At 52.1% G+C, this 22,467-nt stretch overlaps 1 protein-coding gene across 1 annotated transcript in view; it reads left to right on the top strand.

The window, feature by feature from the left end:
• The window catches only part of LOC140386495 (von Willebrand factor A domain-containing protein 7-like), a 232,342-nt gene that overhangs the window by 115,260 nt on the left and 94,615 nt on the right, over window positions 1-22,467 (top strand). The window contains exons 10-12 of the mRNA XM_072468886.1: window positions 110-304; window positions 18,137-18,272; window positions 18,885-19,037. Coding sequence (XP_072324987.1) covers window positions 110-304; window positions 18,137-18,272; window positions 18,885-19,037 — 484 coding nt within the window. The remainder of the gene's footprint in view (window positions 1-109; window positions 305-18,136; window positions 18,273-18,884; window positions 19,038-22,467) is intronic.

Raw genomic sequence — 22,467 nt, 5'->3', positions numbered from 1 at the left:
TACCCCAGTGAGAGTCAGTGCGTGTGGAACCCGTACCCCAGTGAGAGTCACTGTGTGTGAGAAAAATTCTTTGTCTCTTGGTCCTCAATATCTTCCTCGTGCTTTTCAGGTGTACTTTTTTCTGACCAATGTTTTCGCGAGACGGAGAAGGAGTCTAAGTAGGCGTGTCAAACGAGAGGCTGAGACTGGTCTCGCACTCTATCGCCGTCTCGCCGCGGCCTCTGGGGGTGATGCGGTGGTGATAACCAGGAGCCAACTCTTCGAACTGACTTCAATCATTGATGATTCCACAAGTGGAGCCCTTGTAAGTTCCCCAAATTGAAAAGACAGCAGTCCCGTCAACGGTGGGTATCATGTATCCCAACGGACAATGTTGGGATCCAGGGAGGGACCAGTACATAAAGAAAGCGAGGTTAGACATCCCACTCATCTCCTCGGAGGATGAAGCCAAAGGGTTATCAGTTTTAAACAGAGAAAATAATCTTTGTTCAAAATTTGAAATGTAGAACAACTTCTAATATCAGTCTGACACTCTGCATTCAGAATTAACCTGTGGTAAATATGAATCAACAGACATGCTATGGTCAAGTGCAGCACACTAGACATTAAATAGCAGATGTTACAAAGACATATGCCAGAGGTTTCTTGCCAACCCACCCTGACCTCAGTGACCAGCATTTGTCACAGAATCTCATTGACCGACCGTCCCCCTCACAAGGGTGTTCAACTTTTCACTTTTAATGACCTAACCTCTGTGTATCCTGAAAAGCCTCCCCCATCCCGACTGGCCCAAAGATTTGCCTCTTCCATATCGTCCAATCTCCTCTCCTGAGACTGCAGATGATACTAAGATTGGTGGAGTTGCAGATAGCGAGGAGGACTGTCAGAGAATACAGCAAAATATAAATAGATTGGAGAGTTGGGCAGAGAAATGGCAGATGGAGTTCAATCCAGGCAAATGCGAGGTGATGCATTTTGGAAGATCTCGTTCAAGAGCGGGCTATACGGTCAATGGAAGAGTCCTGGGGAAAATTGATGTACAGAGAGATCTGGGAGTTCAGGTCCATTGTACCCTGAAGGTGGCAACGCAGGTTGATAGAGTGGTCAAGAAGGCATACAGCATGCTTGCCTTCATCGGATGGAGTATTGAGTACAAGAGTCGGCAGGTCATGTTACAGTTGTATAGGACTTTGGTTAGGCCACATTTGGAATACTGCGTGCAGTCCTGGTCACCACATTACCAGAAAAATGTGGATGCTTTAGAGAGGGTGCAGAGGAGGTTCACCAGGATGTTGCCTGGTATGGAGGGTGCTAGCTATGAAGAAAGGTTGAGTAGATTAGGATTGTTTTCGTTGGAAAGGTTGAGGGGGAACCTGATTGAGGTCTACAAAATTATGAGAGATATGGACAGGGTGGATAGCAACAAGCTTTTTCCAAGAGTGGGGGTGTCAATTACAAGGGGTCATGATTTCAAGGTGAGAGGGGGAAAGTTTAAGGGAGATGTGCGTGGAACGTTTTTTATGCAGAGGGTGGTGGGTGCCTGGAACGCTTTGCCAGCGGAGGTGGTAGAGGCGGGCACAATAGCATCATTGTGGACTCAGCTCCACTTTCCGGCCCGAACACCATAACCCTTAATCCCTTTATTCTTCCAAAAACTATCTATCTTTATCTTAAAAACATTCCCATTGACTGTCTGCCCCGCTTGTTGTTGCCGGTGAGGGTGGAGTATTTGGCACCCAGCCAAATCTCACATTAACGGCATCGGGACGGAGAATCCCGCCCAGAGCCAATCCCGTTGGTTTTAGCAAATTATGCAAGCTGTCTTCATCAAAAGGCAATAAATACCTTCTCTTCGGCTGTATTTCCTATCAGACCACAAGGTGCTGAAGTAGGTCACTAGGCCATTCAATGAGATCATGACTGTTCTGATAGGATAATCCTCAACTCCCACTTTCCCGCCTGATGCACAATCAATGACCACTAAAGTGAGGTTGTAGTCCAACTGAAGGCTGTAATAAGCTAGATGTTTCACCCAGCAGCTCAGGTACAGAATGAAGGCTGCTGGGGCGGCACGGGTTCTTATACCCCGCCTAGCAGGTCGGAGCTACCATACATCCTAACCAATAGAAAGCGTACAGTTTCCACCAGTGGTTCTCCAGCCTATCAGGTACCGTAATACCTATAATACCACATTCACCCCCTGTTAAAAGAGAGTCCGGCGGGGGTGGTGGCCTGATACTACAAACATGCCAACATGGTAGAATTAGTTATGGAGGTACCGTAATACCTCCGTACAGTGTTTAGTAACTATTTACAATTCTGATAGCTGTGTACATTTGATGGTTTACATTTACAGTTTACAGTTTACAATTTAAAATGGAGCAATCAGTTTACAGGTTACCATCTACAATTTAAAATGAAGCAATCAGTCAATCGGGGGCCCTGGTCGTCCTCTGTGATCGCCTGAGCCTCGGTGGTGACTCCGGTGGAGGCTTGGGCGTCTGAGACTCCGGGAGCGTGGCTTCGATCTCCATGGCAGCTTCGGCACCCCTAGACGGCGCTGGTGGGGAAAGCGGTTGACCTGGGAAGGTAGCGCCTGCGGGGAGCGTCGGTGGGTGGGGGGGGGGGGGCCTAGACGGGGCCGGCGGAAGGACTGATCCTCCTGTAATGTGCCTCGGTGGAGGGGATGGTGGGACTGGTGGCTGGGATGTGCGTGGGGTTCCGGCGGGCTCCATGTCTCGTAGGGAGACCGTATCTTGTGGGCCATCGGGGTACGCCAAATAGGCGTACTGGGGGTTAGCATGGAGCAGATGGACCCTCTCGACCAACGGGTCCGACTTGTGCGCCCGCACGTGTTTTCGGAGCAGGATGGGTCCGGGAGCTGCCAGCCAGGTCGGGAGCGAGGTCCCAGAGGAGGACTTCCTGGGGAAGACAAGGAGACGTTCGTGAGGTGTCTGGTTGGTGGTCGTACAAAGCAGTGACCGGATGGAGTGGAGGGCATCCGGGAGGACTTCCTGCCAGCGGGAGACTGGGAGGTTCCTGGACCGTAGGGCCAGTAGGACGGCCTTCAAGACCGTTCCATTCTCCCTCTCTACCTGTCCGTTACCCCGGGGGTTGTAACTGGTCGTACTGCTCGAGGCGATGCCCTTGCTGAGCAGGAATTGACGCAGTTTGTTGCTCATAAAGGAGGACCCCCTATCACTGTGTATGTAAGCGCAGATTTGGCAGTCCCTGGTGGCTGTCCTGACCTCCTCGATGGAGTAGGGCAGATTACGGGTCTTGATAAAGTGGAAGAAGTGAGTGACCCCCCGGGTGGCAGAGGTCCTCGTGGAGGGCTCGGAGGCGGTCCACTTGTGCGGTGGCACATGTGCCGCGGGACAGGGCATCAGGAGGCTCGTTTAGCTTCCCGGGACGATATAAGATCTCGTAGTTGAAGGTGGAGAGTTCGATCCTCCACCGCAAGATCTTGTCGTTTTTTTATCTTGCCCCGCTGTGCATTATCGAACATGAAAGCAACCGACCGTTGGTCCGTGAGGAGAGTGAATCTCCTGCTGGCCAGGTAATGCCTCCAATGTCTCACAGCTTCTACTATGGCCTGGGCCTCCTTTTCGACTGAGGAGTGGCAGATTTCAGAAGCGTGGAGGGTACGGGAAAAGAAGGCCACAGTCCTGCCCGCTTGGTTGAGGGTGGCCGCCAGAGCTACGTTGGACGCATCGCTCTCGACCTGGAAGGGGAGGGACTCGTCGATGGCATGCATTGTGGCCTTTGCAATGTCTGCTTTGATGCGGTGAAGGCCTGGCGGGCCTATATCGACAGGGGAAAAGCTGTGGATTGGATCAGCTGGGGACCCACTGGGCGTAGTAACTGAAAAACCCCAGGCAACGCTTCAGGGCCTTGGGGCAGTGAGGGAGGGGGAACTCCATAAGGGGGCGCATGCGTTCAGGGTCGGGACCTATAACTCCATTTCGCACTACGTAGCCGAGGATGGCTAGGCGGTCGGGCTAAACACGCATTTATCCTTGTTGTATGTAAGGGTAAGGATTTTAGCGGTCTGGAGGAATTTTCGGAGGTTGGTGTCGTGGTCCTGCTGGTCATGGCCGCAGATGGTGACATTATCACGATACGGGAATGTTGCCCGCAAACCGTGCTGGTCAACCATTCGGTCCATCTCGCGCTGGAAGACCGAGACCCCGTTGGTGACACCGAAGGGAACCCTTAAGAAGTGGTAGAGCCGCCCATCTGCCTCGAAGGCAGTGTATTTGCGGTCAATAGTGCGGATGGGGAGCTGGTGGTTGGTGGACTTGAGATCCACCATGGAGAAGACCTTGTAATACGCGATCCTGTTTACCAGGTCGGATATGCAGGGGAGAGGGTACGCGTCCAGCTGCGTAAACCTGTTGATAGTCTGACTGTAGTCGATGACCATCCTATGTTTCTCCCTGGTCTTTACCACCACTACTTGAGCTCTCTAGGGGCTGTTACTGGCTTCAATGACCCCTTCCCTCAGTAGCCTTTGGACCTCTGACCTAATAAAGATCCGGTCCTGGGCACTGTACCGTCTGCGCCTGGTGGCAACGGGTTTGCAATCCGGGGTGAGGTTCGCAAACAGGGAAGGCGGGTCCATCTTAAGGGCCGCGAGGCCGCAGACAGTAAGGGGGGGTATAGGGCCGGCGAATTTGAAGGTTAGACTTTGGAGGTTACACTGGAAGTCTAAACCCAGGAGTGTAGCCGCGCAGAGGTGGGGAAGGACGTAGAGACGGAAATTTTTGAACTCCCTTCCCTGGACTGTGAGGTTTGCTGCACAAAACCCCATTATCTCCACTGAGTGTGAACCGGAGGCCAGAGAGATTTTGTGATTAACGGGGTGGTTGAGGAGAGAACAGCACCTTACCGTGTCGGGGTGTATGAAGCTCTCCGTGCTCCCAGAGCCGATTAGGCAGGATGTCTCGTGCCCGTTGATGAATACGGTTGTTGTAACAGTTGAGAGTGTTCGAGGCCGGGACTGATCCAGGGTCACCGAGGCTAATCGCAGCAGTTGAGAGTTCTCTTCGGGCAGTGCGTGGTCAGCCGAGCTGGGGTCCTGGGGGTTCATCCAAGATGGCGGCTCCCATTAGTCACACATGGCTGGGGGTGCACAAAATGGTGGCGCCCATCCCTCCAACGTGGCGTCCGCGGTAAAAGATGGCGGCGCCCGGGGTCCGCACGTGGCCCTGGAATAGGAAGATTGCGGCGACCGCTGGCCGCACGGGGACCGTGGAGAAGTTTGTGGTTGCGGTCCGCATTCACCGCCGCAGACCGCGGCAACCGCACGGGCCTGACATACCCCCACGAAGTGGCCCTTTTTGCCGCATCCCTTGCAGGTGGATGCGCGGGTGGGCAGCGCTGGCGGGAGTGCTTGGCCTGCCCGCAAAAGTAGCAGTGGGGCCCCCCGGGGTTGCCTGGCCGCCTTGCAGCGCAGGCCCGTGGGAGGATGGGGGAAGTCTCGGGGGTCGGCCGCGGAGGGGTTCCACGCTGCCCGGGGGCTGCCGCGCGGTCGGGAACGTAAGCGTGGACGTTCCTGGAGACCACGTTCAGGGAGCCTGCAAGGGCCTGTGCCTCCCTGAGACTCAGAGTGTCTTTTTCTAACAGTCGCTGACGGATTTGTGAGGATAGCATACCTGCCACGAAAGCGTCCCGGACTAAGAGTTCAGTGTGTTCGCTCGCCCAAACTTGCACGCAGCTGCAGCTTCTCCCCAACACCAGGAGTGCACGGTAGAATTCTTCCAACAATTCCCCAGGGGTTTGTCGCCTTGTTGCAAGCAGGTGCCGGGCGTAGACCTGGTTTACCGTACGAATATAGTGTCCTTTTAGCAGCTCTATTGCTGCATCGAAGTATTCCGCTTCCTTGATGAGGGTGTAAACCTCCGGGCTCACCCTTGAGTGCAGGACTTGCAGTTTCTGCTCTCCTGTGGGTGTGTTTTTGGCCGTCCCGAAATACCCTTTAAAGCACTCCAGCCAGTGCTTGAAGATTGCCGCTGTGTTCGCCGCGTGGGGGCTAAGTTGCAGACACTCCGGCTTGATTCGGAGCTCCATCCTTTCTTCTTAAAAAACTAGCTTATTAAATTGATGCACGATCAATGGCCACTAAAGCGAGGTTGTAGTCCAACTGAAGGCTTTAATAAGCTAGATGTTTCCCCCAGCAGCTCAGGTACAGAATGAAGGCTGCTGGGGCGGCACGGGTTCTTATACCCCGCCTAGCAGGGCGGAGCTACCAAACATCCTAACCAATAGAAAGCATACAGTTTCCACCAATGGTGCTCCAGCCTATCAGGTACCGTAATACCTAAAATACCACACCGCCTTATCCCTATAACCCTCGATTCCCTCACTGGTTAAAATTATGTCCATCTCAACATTATATCCTGCATGAGACCTCCGGGTTCAGACCAATTAGCCTCCCAGTGAGTCTCATTCAGTATGAGCTTCCCCACGAAGGGGCGTGGGCCCCGTCAGCGGAGCCATGGACACAATGCATAAAAGCTCAGCCCGAGTGAGAGCTGGGCAGTCCTGACTGGGACCTGTGTACAATGTGTAAATGGTTTCTGGTTCAGCAAATATCCAGTTTCCTTGTGCCCCTCATGTGGGCTCCTCTGTGGACACAACACTCAGCCTTGAACATACTTCACGAGCCAGCCTCTACAGGTCTTTGCGGTAAGGAATTCCACAGATTCACTACCCTCCAAGAGGAGAATTTCTCCTCATCGCTGTTTTAAATGGGCGACCCCTTACTCTGGGAATATGCCCCTGGTCCCAGACTCTTGCACATGAGGAAACATCCTCTCAGCTCCACCCTGTCAAGCCCCCTGAGAATCCTATACATCTGAAGAAGGTCACCTCTCATTCTCCTAAATCCCAATGAGTACAGGTCGAGTTAGTCTAAGTGTCAAACGTAACTATCTGCCGATTTCTAATTGGTTCCTGACACCCACTAGTGCCTCCTGGTGTTTGAATAAAAAGGCCTAGTGAAAGAAATGAGACAACTTAAATAAGGCCTTATTCCTTACCCAATTTAATATAGCTTGTCAAGGCTGCAAACATTCTGCGACCTCCACCTTATCATTCCAGACTGGTGGGGAACCCACCATTTTACAAGTCTCTTCATTTATGACTAGTATATTTCAGCTCAAGTACAATAATGCGTAAAAAGAAAACAAAAATACCAACTTTGTATTACATGATATATTACTCGGTTTACTCATAGATCTATTGATTTGCTGTTTGTACTTTCACTTTTTCACAATTAAAGCTCATTCTTTGAATGATCTGGCTGGTTTCCAATAATACAGTAACTGATTTAGCTTTGAACATGTCCTCCAGATTAAATGATTTATCATCACAGGACCAGTTCAAAATGGCGTTTTAATGTTTCATTACAATGAAGGTAGATTAAGAAGAATCTGAAAATGGTTGGGTTGCACTAAATCTATTGAATTTGAGACTACCAACTCTCCCAGAACAAAACAACATCTGCCTGGACTTCACTTCTTTCGCAAGTGGTGCAGACACCATGGGCTGGATTTTCCGATTTGGAGACTATGTCCCCCACGCCGGCGTGGGAACGGTGGCCTTTTACGCCAGGAAACCTGGCGCAAAATGGCCACCGATTCCCCTGGGGGCTAGCAGGGAGGCGGTGTAGAGCCCCCGGCTCGGGTTGCTGACATGCCCCGGAGAATTGCCGGGACCATGGCCGCGTACGGGCACTGCGGCGGCCAGCAGCAGCCGCGGCCAGCAGCAGCCGCGCCGTGCTTTATGGCGGATACCGCTCGTGGACCCAGCCCATGAAATAGTGCTCCTCTTCAGCCGGCTCGCCTGCACCGGACTGCCCCATCACGGTGCTCCCATCCCCGAATAATGTCCCCCTATCGCGGATCGGCCCTCCCCCGACTGTGGCGGCACTGGCCTGAGTCCGCTTCCACGACGCCGAGTTCCCGACGGGTGGGACCACACAAGACCCTCGCTGTCGGGAACTCGGCTGATCGGGGGCGGGGCATCAGGGGGTGGGCCTCAGGCAATGGCTGGAGGCCGTGGATGTGTGGCACAGCGTACTCCTGAGTACGCCGCTTTTCAGGGGGCGGAGCATCGTGAAAGCAGCGCCGCCCCGATTTCGGCGTCATTGGCGATTCTCCGCCCCATCGCCGAACGCAATTTCAGCGTCGGGAATCAGAGATTCCAGCCCCATGTTTCCAATTCTCCAGCCGTGTATCTGCTGTTTCATAGCTCGATCTCTTTCTGATTCCATTAAACAAATAGGAGTAACCTTCTGAATTGCCATTTTCTTCCAGGTGATCTGACAATCTCTGACTTTAATCTGTATCTCGACTGGGCAAATCAAATAGGCAGTCATATCATGGGGGATGAATTCCTGGAATGCGTATGAGATTTTTCTGTATATCGACGGACCAATTAGGGAACGTGCTATCCTGGGTTAGATATTATGCAATGAGAAGGGGTTAATTAGCAAACTAATTGTGCGGGATCCTTTAGGGAAGAATGACCACAACATGATATAATTCCTCATGGAAAGTGACCCCCATTCTGAAATGAGGGTCCTAAATCTAATCAAAGGGAACTAGGAAGCTATGAGGTATGAGTTGGCTAAGGTAGATTGGGGCATTTAATTAAAATGTATGATGGTGGATAGTCAATGGCTAATATTTAAGGATTAAATATATACATTGCAACAGTTGTACATTCCTGTCTGGTGCAAAGAGGCTCCAGGAAAAGTGGGCAAACCATGGCTTCAAAGGAAATTAAGGATAGTATTCAATCCAAAGAGGAGTCAGATAAAGTTGCCAGAGGATTGCGAGCAGTTTTAAATTCAGCAAAGGCAGAAGAAAAGATTGATTAAGAGGGGAAAACAGGGTATGAGAATAAACGTGCAAGGAACATAAAAGTGGACTGAAAATTTTGAATAAGTGTACACAAAGTAAAAGATAACTGAAGAGAAATGTAGGTCCCTTACAGTCCAAAACAGGACAACTTATAATAGAGAATGAGGAAATGGCAGAGCAATTGAACAACTACTCCAGTTATACCAACAGAGATTAAGACACAAATAGCTTCCCAGAAAAGATAAGAAATCACAGGTCTAACGGGAAGGGGAAATTGATGGAAATTAGTATTCCTAACAAAATAGTGCTGGAGAAATTAATGGGACTGAAAGCTGATAACCCGTAACCCAGTGAGAGTCAGTGTGTGTGGAACCCGCAGCCCAGTGAGAGTCAGTGTGTGTGGAACCCGTACACCAGTGAGAGTCAGTGTGTGTGTAACCCGTACCCCAGTGAGAGTCAGTGTGTGTGGATCCCGTACCCCAGTGAGAGTCAGTGTGTGTGGAAACCCGGACCCCAGTGAGTGTCAGTGTGAGTGGGACCCGTACCCAAGTGAAAGTCAAAATGTGTAGAACCCTTACCCCTGTGACAGTCAGTGTGTGTGGCACCCATACCCCAGTGAGAGTCAGTGTGTGTGGAACCCGTATCCCAGTGAAAGTCAGTGTGTGTGGAACCTGTACCCCAGTGAGAGTCAGTGTGTGTGGAACCCGTACCCCAGTGAGAGTCAGTGTGTGTGGAACCCGTACCCCAGTGAGAGTCAGTGTGTGTGGAACCTGTACCCCAGTGAGAGTCAGTGTGTGTGGAACCTGTACCCCAGTGAGAGTCAGTGTGTGTGGAACCCGTAATCCATTGAGAGTCAGTGTGTGTGGAACCTGTACCCCAGTGAGAGTCAGTGTGGTGGAAACCGTATCCCAGTAGGAATCAGTGTGTGTGGAGCCCGTACCCCAGTGAGAGTCAGTGTGTGTGGAACACGTACCTCAGTGAGAGTCAGTGTGTGTGGAACCCGTACCCCAGTGAGAGTCAGTGTGCATGGAACCCGTACCCCAGTGAGAGTCAGTGTGTGTGGAACACGTACCCCATAGAGAGTCAGTGTGTGTGGAACCCGTACCCCAGTGAGAGTCAGTGTGTGTGGAACCCGTACCCCAGTGAGAGTCAGTGTGTGTGGAACCCGTACCCCAGTGAGAGTCAGTGTGCGTGGAACCCGTACCTCAGTGAGAGTCAGTGTGTGTGGAACCTGTACCACAGTGAGAGTCAGTGTGTGTGGACCTGTACCCCAGTGAGAGTCAGTGTGTGTGGAACCCGTACCCCAGAGAGAGTCAGTGTGTGTGGAATGCATACCCCAGTGAGATTCAGTGTGTGTGGAACTCGTACACCAGTGAGAGTCAGTGTGTGTGGAACCCGTACCCCAGTGAGAGACAGTGTGTGTGGAACTCGTACCCCAGTGAGAGTCAGTGTGTGTGGAATCCATACCCCAGTGAGAGTCAGTGTGTGTGGAACCCATACCCCAGTGAGAGTCAGTGTGTGTGGAACACGTACCCCAGTGAGAGTCAGTGTGTGTTGAATCCATACCCCAGTGAGAGCCAGTGTGTGTTGAATCCATACCCCAGTGAGAGTCAGTGTGTGTGGACCCGTACCCCAGTGAGAGTCAGTTTGTGTGTAACACGTACCCCAGTGAGAGTCAGTGTGTGTGGAACCTGTACCCCAGTGAGAGTCAGTGTGTGTGGAACCTGTACCCCAGTGAGAGCCAGTGTGTGTTGAATCCATACCCCAGTGAGAGCCAGTGTGTGTTGAATCCATACCCCAGTGAGAGTCAGTGTGTGTGGACCCGTACCCCAGTGAGAGTCAGTTTGTGTGGAACACGTACCCCAGTGAGAGTCAGTGTGTGTGGAACTCGTACCCCAGTGAGAGTCAGTGTGTGTGGAATCCATACCCCAGTGAGAGTCAGTGTGTGTAGAACCCCTACCCTAGTGAGAGTCAGTGTGTGTGGAACCCGTACCCCAGTGAGAGTCAGTGTGTGTGGAAGCCGTACCCCAGTGACAGTCAGTGTGTGTGGAACCCATACCCCAGTGAGAGTCAGTGTGTGTGGAACACGTACCCCAGTGAGAGTCAGTTTGTGTGGAACACGTACCCCAGTGAGAGTCTGTGTGTGTGGAACCCGTACCCCAGTGAGAGTCAGTGTGTGTGGAACCCGTACCTCAGTGAGAGTCAATGTGTGTGGAACCCGTACCCTAGTGAGAGTCAGTGTGTGCGGAACCCGTACCCTAGTGAGAGTCAGTGTGTGTGGAACCCGTACCCCAGTGAGAGTCAGTGTGTGTGGAACCCGTACCCCAGTGAGAGTCAGTGTGTGAGGAACCCGTACACCAGTGAGAGTCAGTGTGTGTGTAACCCGTACCCCAGTGAGAGTCAGTGTGTGTGGATCCCGTACCCCAGTGAGAGTCAGTGTGTGTGGAAACCCGTACCCCAGTGAGTGTCAGTGTGAGTGGGACCCGTACCCAAGTGAAAGTCAAAATGTGTAGAACCCTTACCCCTGTGACAGTCAGTGTGTGTGGCACCCATACCCCAGTGAGAGTCAGTGTGTGTGGAACCCGTATCCCAGTGAAAGTCAGTGTGTGTGGAACCTGTACCCCAGTGAGAGTCAGTGTGTGTGGAACCCGTACCCCAGTGAGAGTCAGTGTGTGTGGAACCCGTACCCCAGTGAGAGTCAGTGTGTGTGGAACCTGTACCCCAGTGAGAGTCAGTGTGTGTGGAACCTGTACCCCAGTGAGAGTCAGTGTGTGTGGAACCCGTAATCCAGTGAGAGTCAGTGTGTGTGGAACCTGTACCCCAGTGAGAGTCAGTGTGGTGGAAACCGTATCCCAGTAGGAATCAGTGTGTGTGGAGCCCGTACCCCAGTGAGAGTCAGTGTGTGTGGAACACGTACCTCAGTGAGAGTCAGTGTGTGTGGAACCCGTACCCCAGTGAGAGTCAGTGTGCATGGAACCCGTACCCCAGTGAGAGTCAGTGTGTGTGGAACACGTACCCCATAGAGAGTCAGTGTGTGTGGAACCCGTACCCCAGTGAGAGTCAGTGTGTGTGGAACCCGTACCCCAGTGAGAGCCAGTGTGTGTTGAATCCATACCCCAGTGAGAGCCAGTGTGTGTTGAATCCATACCCCAGTGAGAGTCAGTGTGTGTGGACCCGTACCCCAGTGAGAGTCAGTTTGTGTGGAACACGTACCCCAGTGAGAGTCAGTGTGTGTGGAACTCGTACCCCAGTGAGAGTCAGTGTGTGTGGAATCCATACCCCAGTGAGAGTCAGTGTGTGTAGAACCCCTACCCTAGTGAGAGTCAGTGTGTGTGGAACCCGTACCCCAGTGAGAGTCAGTGTGTGTGGAACCCGTACCCCAGTGACAGTCAGTGTGTGTGGAACCCATACCCCAGTGAGGGTCAGTGTGTGTGGAACACGTACCCCAGTGAGAGTCAGTTTGTGTGGAACACGTACCCCAGTGAGAGTCTGTGTGTGTGGAACCCGTACCCCAGTGAGAGTCAGTGTGTGTGGAACCCGTACCTCAGTGAGAGTCAATGTGTGTGGAACCCGTACCCTAGTGAGAGTCAGTGTGTGTGGAACCCGTACCCCAGTGAGAGTCAGTGTGTGCGGAACCCGTACCCTAGTGAGAGTCAGTGTGTGCGGAACCCGTACCCTAGTGAGAGTCAGTGTGTGTGGAACCCGTACCCCAGTGAGAGTCAGTGTGTGTGGAACCCGTACCCCAGTGAGAGTCAGTGTGGGAGGAACCCGTACACCAGTGAGAGTCAGTGTGTGTGGAATCCATACCCCAGTGAGAGTCAGTGTGTGTAGAACCCCTACCCTAGTGAGAGTCAGTGTGTGTGGAACCCGTACCCCAGTGAGAGTCAGTGTGTGTGGAACCCGTACCCCAGTGACAGTCAGTGTGTGTGGAACCCATACCCCAGTGAGAGTCAGTGTGTGTGGAACACGTACCCCAGTGAGAGTCAGTTTGTGTGGAACACGTACCCCAGTGAGAGTCTGTGTGTGTGGAACCCGTACCCCAGTGAGAGTCAGTGTGTGTGGAACCCGTACCTCAGTGAGAGTCAATGTGTGTGGAACCCGTACCCTAGTGAGAGTCAGTGTGTGCGGAACCCGTACCCTAGTGAGAGTCAGTGTGTGTGGAACCCGTACCCCAGTGAGAGTCAGTGTGTGTGGAACCCGTACCCCAGTGAGAGTCAGTGTGTGAGGAACCCGTACACCAGTGAGAGTCAGTGTGTGTGTAACCCGTACCCCAGTGAGAGTCAGTGTGTGTGGATCCCGTACCCCAGTGAGAGTCAGTGTGTGTGGAAACCCGTACCCCAGTGAGTGTCAGTGTGAGTGGGACCCGTACCCAAGTGAAAGTCAAAATGTGTAGAACCCTTACCCCTGTGACAGTCAGTGTGTGTGGCACCCATACCCCAGTGAGAGTCAGTGTGTGTGGAACCCGTATCCCAGTGAAAGTCAGTGTGTGTGGAACCTGTACCCCAGTGAGAGTCAGTGTGTGTGGAACCCGTACCCCAGTGAGAGTCAGTGTGTGTGGAACCCGTACCCCAGTGAGAGTCAGTGTGTGTGGAACCTGTACCCCAGTGAGAGTCAGTGTGTGTGGAACCTGTACCCCAGTGAGAGTCAGTGTGTGTGGAACCCGTAATCCAGTGAGAGTCAGTGTGTGTGGAACCTGTACCCCAGTGAGAGTCAGTGTGGTGGAAACCGTATCCCAGTAGGAATCAGTGTGTGTGGAGCCCGTACCCCAGTGAGAGTCAGTGTGTGTGGAACACGTACCTCAGTGAGAGTCAGTGTGTGTGGAACCCGTACCCCAGTGAGAGTCAGTGTGCATGGAACCCGTACCCCAGTGAGAGTCAGTGTGTGTGGAACACGTACCCCATAGAGAGTCAGTGTGTGTGGAACCCGTACCCCAGTGAGAGTCAGTGTGTGTGGAACCCGTACCCCAGTGAGAGCCAGTGTGTGTTGAATCCATACCCCAGTGAGAGCCAGTGTGTGTTGAATCCATACCCCAGTGAGAGTCAGTGTGTGTGGACCCGTACACCAGTGAGAGTCAGTTTGTGTGGAACACGTACCCCAGTGAGAGTCAGTGTGTGTGGAACTCGTACCCCAGTGAGAGTCAGTGTGTGTGGAATCCATACCCCAGTGAGAGTCAGTGTGTGTAGAACCCCTACCCTAGTGAGAGTCAGTGTGTGTGGAACCCGTACCCCAGTGAGAGTCAGTGTGTGTGGAACCCGTACCCCAGTGACAGTCAGTGTGTGTGGAACCCATACCCCAGTGAGGGTCAGTGTGTGTGGAACACGTACCCCAGTGAGAGTCAGTTTGTGTGGAACACGTACCCCAGTGAGAGTCTGTGTGTGTGGAACCCGTACCCCAGTGAGAGTCAGTGTGTGTGGAACCCGTACCTCAGTGAGAGTCAATGTGTGTGGAACCCGTACCCTAGTGAGAGTCAGTGTGTGTGGAACCCGTACCCCAGTGAGAGTCAGTGTGTGCGGAACCCGTACCCTAGTGAGAGTCAGTGTGTGGGGAACCCGTACCCTAGTGAGAGTCAGTGTGTGCGGAACCCGTACCCTAGTGAGAGTCAGTGTGTGTGGAACCCGTACCCCAGTGAGAGTCAGTGTGTGAGGAACCCGTACACCAGTGAGAGTCAGTGTGTGTGTAACCCGTACCCCAGTGAGAGTCAGTGTGTGTGGATCCCGTACCCCAGTGAGAGTCAGTGTGTGTGGAAACCCGTACCCCAGTGAGTGTCAGTGTGAGTGGGACCCGTACCCAAGTGAAAGTCAAAATGTGTAGAACCCTTACCCCTGTGACAGTCAGTGTGTGTGGCACCCATACCCCAGTGAGAGTCAGTGTGTGTGGAACCCGTATCCCAGTGAAAGTCAGTGTGTGTGGAACCTGTACCCCAGTGAGAGTCAGTGTGTGTGGAACCCGTACCCCAGTGAGAGTCAGTGTGTGTGGAACCCGTACCCCAGTGAGAGTCAGTGTGTGTGGAACCTGTACCCCAGTGAGAGTCAGTGTGTGTGGAACCTGTACCCCAGTGAGAGTCAGTGTGTGTGGAACCCGTAATCCAGTGAGAGTCAGTGTGTGTGGAACCTGTACCCCAGTGAGAGTCAGTGTGGTGGAAACCGTATCCCAGTAGGAATCAGTGTGTGTGGAGCCCGTACCCCAGTGAGAGTCAGTGTGTGTGGAACACGTACCTCAGTGAGAGTCAGTGTGTGTGGAACCCGTACCCCAGTGAGAGTCAGTGTGCATGGAACCCTTACCCCAGTGAGAGTCAGTGTGTGTGGAACACGTACCCCATAGAGAGTCAGTGTGTGTGGAACCCGTACCCCAGTGAGAGTCAGTGTGTGTGGAACCCGTACCCCAGTGAGAGTCAGTGTGTGTGGAACCCGTACCCCAGTGAGAGTCAGTGTGCGTGGAACCCGTACCTCAGTGAGAGTCAGTGTGTGTGGAACCTGTACCACAGTGAGAGTCAGTGTGTGTGGACCTGTACCCCAGTGAGAGTCAGTGTGTGTGGAACCCGTACCCCAGAGAGAGTCAGTGTGTGTGGAATGCATACCCCAGTGAGATTCAGTGTGTGTGGAACTCGTACACCAGTGAGAGTCAGTGTGTGTGGAACCCGTACCCCAGTGAGAGACAGTGTGTGTGGAACTCGTACCCCAGTGAGAGTCAGTGTGTGTGGAATCCATACCCCAGTGAGAGTCAGTGTGTGTGGAACCCATACCCCATTGAGAGTCAGTGTGTGTGGAACCTGTACCCCAGTGAGAGCCAGTGTGTGTTGAATCCATACCCCAGTGAGAGCCAGTGTGTGTTGAATCCATACCCCAGTGAGAGTCAGTGTGTGTGGACCCGTACCCCAGTGAGAGTAAGTGTGTGTGGAACCCGTACCCCAGTGAGAGTCAGTTTGTGTGGAACACGTACCCCAGTGAGAGTCAGTGTGTGTGGAACCTGTACCCCAGTGAGAGTCAGTGTGTGTGGAACCTGTACCCCAGTGAGAGCCAGTGTGTGTTGAATCCATACCCCAGTGAGAGCCAGTGTGTGTTGAATCCATACCCCAGTGAGAGTCAGTGTGTGTGGACCCGTACCCCAGTGAGAGTCAGTTTGTGTGGAACACGTACCCCAGTGAGAGTCAGTGTGTGTGGAACTCGTACCCCAGTGAGAGTCAGTGTGTGTGGAATCCATACCCCAGTGAGAGTCAGTGTGTGTAGAACCCCTACCCTAGTGAGAGTCAGTGTGTGTGGAACCCGTACCCCAGTGAGAGTCAGTGTGTGTGGAACCCGTACCCCAGTGACAGTCAGTGTGTGTGGAACCCATACCCCAGTGAGAGTCAGTGTGTGTGGAACACGTACCCCAGTGAGAGTCAGTTTGTGTGGAACACGTACCCCAGTGAGAGTCTGTGTGTGTGGAACCCGTACCCCAGTGAGAGTCAGTGTGTGTGGAACCCGTACCTCAGTGAGAGTCAATGTGTGTGGAACCCGTACCCTAGTGAGAGTCAGTGTGTGTGGAACCCGTACCCCAGTGAGAGTCAGTGTGTGCGGAACCCGTACCCTAGTGAGAGTCAGTGTGTGGGGAACCCGTACCCTAGTGAGAGTCAGTGTGTGCGGAACCCGTACCCTAGTGAGAGTCAGTGTGTGTGGAACCCGTACCCCAGTGAGAGTCAGTGTGTGTGGAACCCGTACCCCAGTGAGAGTCAGTGTGTGAGGAACCCGTACACCAGTGAGAGTCAGCGTGTGTGGCATCCATACCCCAGTGAGAGTCAGTGTATGTGGAACCCATACCCCAGTGAGAGACAGTGTGTGTGGAACCCGTACCCCAGTGAGAGTCAGTGTGTGTGGAACCCGTACCCCAGTGAGAGTCAGTGTGTGTGGAACCCGTACACCAGTGAGAGTCAGTGTGTTTGGAACCCGTACACCAGTGAGAGTCCGTGTGTGTGGAACCCGTACCCCAGTGAGAGTCAGTGTGTGTGGAACCCGTACCCCAGTGAGAGTCAGTGTGTGTGGAACCCATACCCCAGTGAGAGTCAGTGTGTGTGGCATCCATACCCCAGTGAGAGTCAGTGTGTGTGGAACCCGTACCCCAGTGAGAGTCAGTGTGTGTGGCATCCATACCCCAGTGAGAGTCAGTGTGTGTGGAACCCATACCCCAGTGAGAGTCAGTGTGTGTGGAACCTGTACCCCAGTGAGAGTCAGTGTGTGTGGAACACGTACCCCAGTGAGAGTCAGTGTGTGTGGAACCCATACCCCAGTGAGAGTCAGTGTGTGTGGAACCTGTACCCCAGTGAGAGTCAGTGTGTGTGGAATCCATACCCCAGTGAGAGTCAGTGTGTGTGTAACCCATACCTCAGTGAGCGTCAGTGTGTGTGGAACCTGTAGCCCAGTGAGAGTCAGTGTGTGTGGAATCCATACCCCAGTGAGAGTCAGTGTGTGTGGAACCCATACCCCAGTGAGAGTCAGTGTGTGAGGAAACTGTACCCCAGTGAGAGTCAGTGTATGTGGAATCCATACCCCAGAGAGAGTCAGTGTGTGAGGAAACTGTACCCCAGTGAGAGTCAGTGTGTGTGGAACCTGTACCCCAGTGAGAGTCAGTGTGTGTGGAACCCGTACCCCAGTGAGAGTCAGTGTGTGTGGAACCTGTACCCCAGTGAGAGTCAGTGTGTGTGGAATCCATACCCCAGTGAGTGTCAGTGTATGTGGAACCCATACCCCAGTGAGAGTCAGTGTGTTTGAACCCGTACCCCAGTGAGAGTCAGTGTGTGTGGAACCCGTACCACAGTGAGAGTCAGTGTGTGGAACCTGTACCCCAGTGAGAGACAGTGTGTGTGGAACCCGTACCCCAGTGAGAGTCAGTGTGTGTGGAACCCGTACCCCAGTGAGAGTCAGTGTGTGTGGAACCTGTACCCCAGTGAGAGTCAGTGTGTGTGGAACCCGTACCCCAGACCGTGTCCGTGTGCGTGGAACCTATCATGGGGCCGGTTTAGCTCAGTCAGCTAGACAGCTGCTTTGTGATGCAGAACCTAGCCAGCAGCACGAGCTCAATCGCCGTACTGGCTGAGGCTATTTCTGAAGGCCCACTTTCTCAACAATGCCCCTCGCCTAAGGTGTCGAGATCCTCAGGTTAAACCACCACCAGGGGGAAAGCAACCTGTGGTCACCTGGGACTGTGGCAACTTTACCTATTTACTTGCAACCCATATCCCAGTGAGAGTCAGTGTTTCTGGGACCTCAACAACCCCTTTTTCTGTTTGACAGGTAATCCTGTTGCTGATGACAAGCAGCCTCCCGCGAGTGGAAAATCCCATCACCTTTTCCATCGACACTGCCCTCCAAAACGTTACCATCTACATACGGGGAAACCCCAGCGACGTCAAACTCATCAATCCCAATGGTAAGAATTATTTTCTACATCTATCCCAGCTATGCATCACCGTAGTGGCTGGAATGAAGAGCATCTGTGATTAATGAAGAAAGTGCTATGTGTTGTTGCAGGCAATGGCCTTGTTCTCTAAGTTTACTAAGAGCTGGCTCTGAATCTTCTCAACCACAGAAAGGTGTTGATGCTCCCATTTTGGAAACTGTTGTGCTGCATACTGTCCTTTGACTTCTAATGGAAAAGAAAATTGGTCCGTCGGAGAGTTAATCAGCATTTCTACATCAACAAAAGATTAAGGTGTTTTGCCGTGCCATTGGAAAATGTCGAAGATTGGAAGTTGATGGCAATGCGCTCTGTTTTCTCAAAGGACAGTGGCCCTGTGGATAGTGTAACAGGAAATGTGTTAACAAGTACAATGTTTATTTCCATAGCTGAATTACAGGTTGCCGAAAAAGAACTAACAATGTTTTTTTCATGGTCTCATTTGTAACAGGAAAATCTTGAACATGCGAAAGCTCAGTGCGTATTTCTTTCAGAGACTAAGGAGAAGTTTGATTATATCCTTAAAAATGCTTTGTCGTGAAAGACATCCCAAGAGTTAATGAAGATATTATGATTATCTTCCAGGTCAAAATGAAACGATCGGGAAGGGATCTGGAAATTTCTCCACAACTAAAATATTTGGGGATCTAAAAGTGATCCGACTGCAATCACCAATTGATACTGGAGACTGGAAGCTGCAACTCAGATCCAACACGGAGTATTCAGTGAGAATCACTGGTTAGTAAAGAGGAAATATAGACCCCAAACCGCAACAACCCAACCCAAAGTATCCCAATATATAAACACATCAAACCCCAATGCACCGATATAAAAACACCCCGAACACCTACACCCCGAACACCAGCACCCCGAACACCAGCACCCCGAGCACCAGCAGCCCGAGCACCAGCAGCCCGAACATCAGCACCCCGAGCACCAGCAGCCCGAGCACCAGCAGCCCGAGCAGCAGCAGCCCAAGCACCAGCACCCCGAACACCAGCACCCCGAGCACCAGCAGCCCAAGCACCAGCACCCCGAACACCAGCACCCCGAGCACCAGCAGCCCGAGCACCAGCACCCTAAACACCACCACCCCGAACGCCAACACCCCGAACACCACCACCCCGAACACCACCACCCCGAACACCAGCACCCCGAACATCAGCACCCCGAACACCAGCACCCCGAACACCAGCACCACGAACACCAACACCCCGAACACCAGCACCCCGAACACCAGCACCCCAAACACCAGCACCCCAAACACCAGCACCCCGAAAACCAGCACCCCGAACACCAGCACCCCGAACACCAGCACCCCGAACACCAGCACCCTGAACACCAGCACCCCGAAAACCAGCACCCCGAAAACCAGCACCCCGAAAACCAGAACCCCGAACACCAGCACCTCGAACACCAACACCACGAAAACCAGCACCCCGATATATAAACACACCGAGCACCAACACCCCGATATATAAACACCCCGAACACCAACACCCCGATATATAAACACCCCGAACACCAACACCCCGATATATAAACACCCCGAACACCAACACCCCGATATATAAACACACCGAACACCAACACCCCGATATATAAACACCCCGAACACCAACACCCCGATATATAAACACACCGAACACCGACACCCCGATACATAAACACCCGAACACCAACACCCCGATATATAAACACCCCGAACACCAACACCCCGATATATAAACACCCGAACACCAACACCCCGATATATAAACACCCCGAACACCAACACCCCGATATATAAACACACCGAACACCAACACCCCGATATATAAACACCCCGAACACCAACACCCCGATATATAAACACACCGAACACCAACACCCCGATATATAAACACCCCGAACACCAACACCCCGATATATAAACACACCGAACACCAACACCCCGATATATAAACACCCGAACACCAACACCCCGATATATAAACACCCCGAACACCAACACCCCGATATATAAACACACCGAACACCAACACCCCGATATATAAACACCCCGAACACCAACACCCCGATATATAAACACACCGAACACCAGCACCCCGATATATAAACACCCGAACACCAACACCCCGATATATAAACACCCCGAACACCAACACCCCGATATATAAACACACCGAACACCAACACCCCGATATATAAACACCCCGAACACCAACACCCCGATATATAAACACCCCGAACACCAACACCCCGATATATAAACACCCCGAGCACCAACACCCCGATATATAAACACCCCGAACACCAACACCCCGATATATAAACACCCCAAACACCAACACCCCGATATATAAACACACCGAACACCAACACCCCGATATATAAACACCCCGAACACCAACACCCCGATATATAAACACCCCGAACACCAACACCCCGATATATAATCACCCCGAACACCAACACCCCGATATATAAACACACCGAACACCAGCACCCCGATATATAAACACCCCGAACACCAACACCCCGATATATAAACACCCCGAACACCAACACCCCGATATATAAACACCCCGAGCACCAACACCCCGATATATAAACACCCCAAACACCAAAACCCCGATACATAAACATCCCGAACACCAACACCCCGATATCTTAACATCCCGAACACCAACACCTCGATCCATAAACACCCGAACACCAACACCCAGATATATAAACACCCCGAACACCAACACCCCGATATAGAAACACCCAGAACACCAACACCCCGATATATAAACACCCCGATATATAAACACCCCGAACACCAACTCCCCGATATATAAACATCACGAACACCAACACCCCGATATATAAACACCCCGAACACCAACACCCTGATATATAAACACCCCGAACACCAACACCCCGATATATAAACACACCGAACACAAACCCCCTGATATATAAACACCCCGAACATCAACACCCCGATATATAAACACACCAAACACAAACACCCCGATATATAAACACCCCGAACACCAACACCCCGATATATAAACACCCCGAACACCAACACCCCGATATATAAACACCCCGAACACCAACACCCTGATATATAAACACCCCGAACACCAACACCCAGATATATAAACATCCCGAACACCAACACCCCGATATATAAACATCCCGAACACCAACACCTCGATACATAAACACCCCGAACACCAACACTTCGATACATAAACACACCGAACACCAACACCCCAATATATAAACACCCCAAACACCGACACCCCGATATATAAACATCCCGAACACCAACACCCCGATATATAAACACCCCGAACACCAACACCCCGATATATAAACACCCCGAACACCAACACCCAGATATATAAACACCCCGAACACCAACACCCTGATATATAAACACCCCGAACACCAATCCCCCGATACATAAACACCCCGAACACCAACGCCCCGATACATAAACACCCCGAACACCAACACCCCGATATATAAACACCCAGAACACCAACACCCCGATATATAAACACCCCGAACACCAACACCCCGATATATAAACACCCCGAACACCAACACCCAGATATATAAACACCCCGAACACCAACACCCCGATATATAAACACACCGAACACCAACACCCCGATATATAAACACCCCGAACACCAACACCCCGATATATAAACACCCCGAACACAAACACCCCGATATATAAACATCCGGAACACCAACACCCCGATATATAAACACCCCGAACACCAACACCCCGATATATAAACATCCCGAACACCAACAGCCGATATATAAACACACCGAACACCAACACCCCGATATATAAACACCCTAAACACCAACACCCCGATATATAAACACCCCGAACACCAACACCCCGATATATAAACACCCCGAACACCAACACCCCGATATAATCATCCCGAACACCAACACCTCGATACATAAACACCCCGAACACCAACACGCCGATACATAAACACCCCGAACACCAACACCCCGATGCATAAACACCCCGATCACCAACACCCAGATATATAAACACCCCGAACACCAACACCCCAATATATAAACACTCCGAACACCAACACCCCGATATATAAACACCCCGAACATCAACACCCCGATACATAAAAACCCCGAACAC

Source organism: Scyliorhinus torazame, chromosome 12 (assembly GCF_047496885.1).
Source record: "Scyliorhinus torazame isolate Kashiwa2021f chromosome 12, sScyTor2.1, whole genome shotgun sequence".
NCBI lineage: Eukaryota > Metazoa > Chordata > Chondrichthyes > Carcharhiniformes > Scyliorhinidae > Scyliorhinus > Scyliorhinus torazame.
The sequence above is the reverse complement of the archived record's forward strand: the minus strand, read 5'-3'. Positions and strand labels throughout refer to the sequence as shown.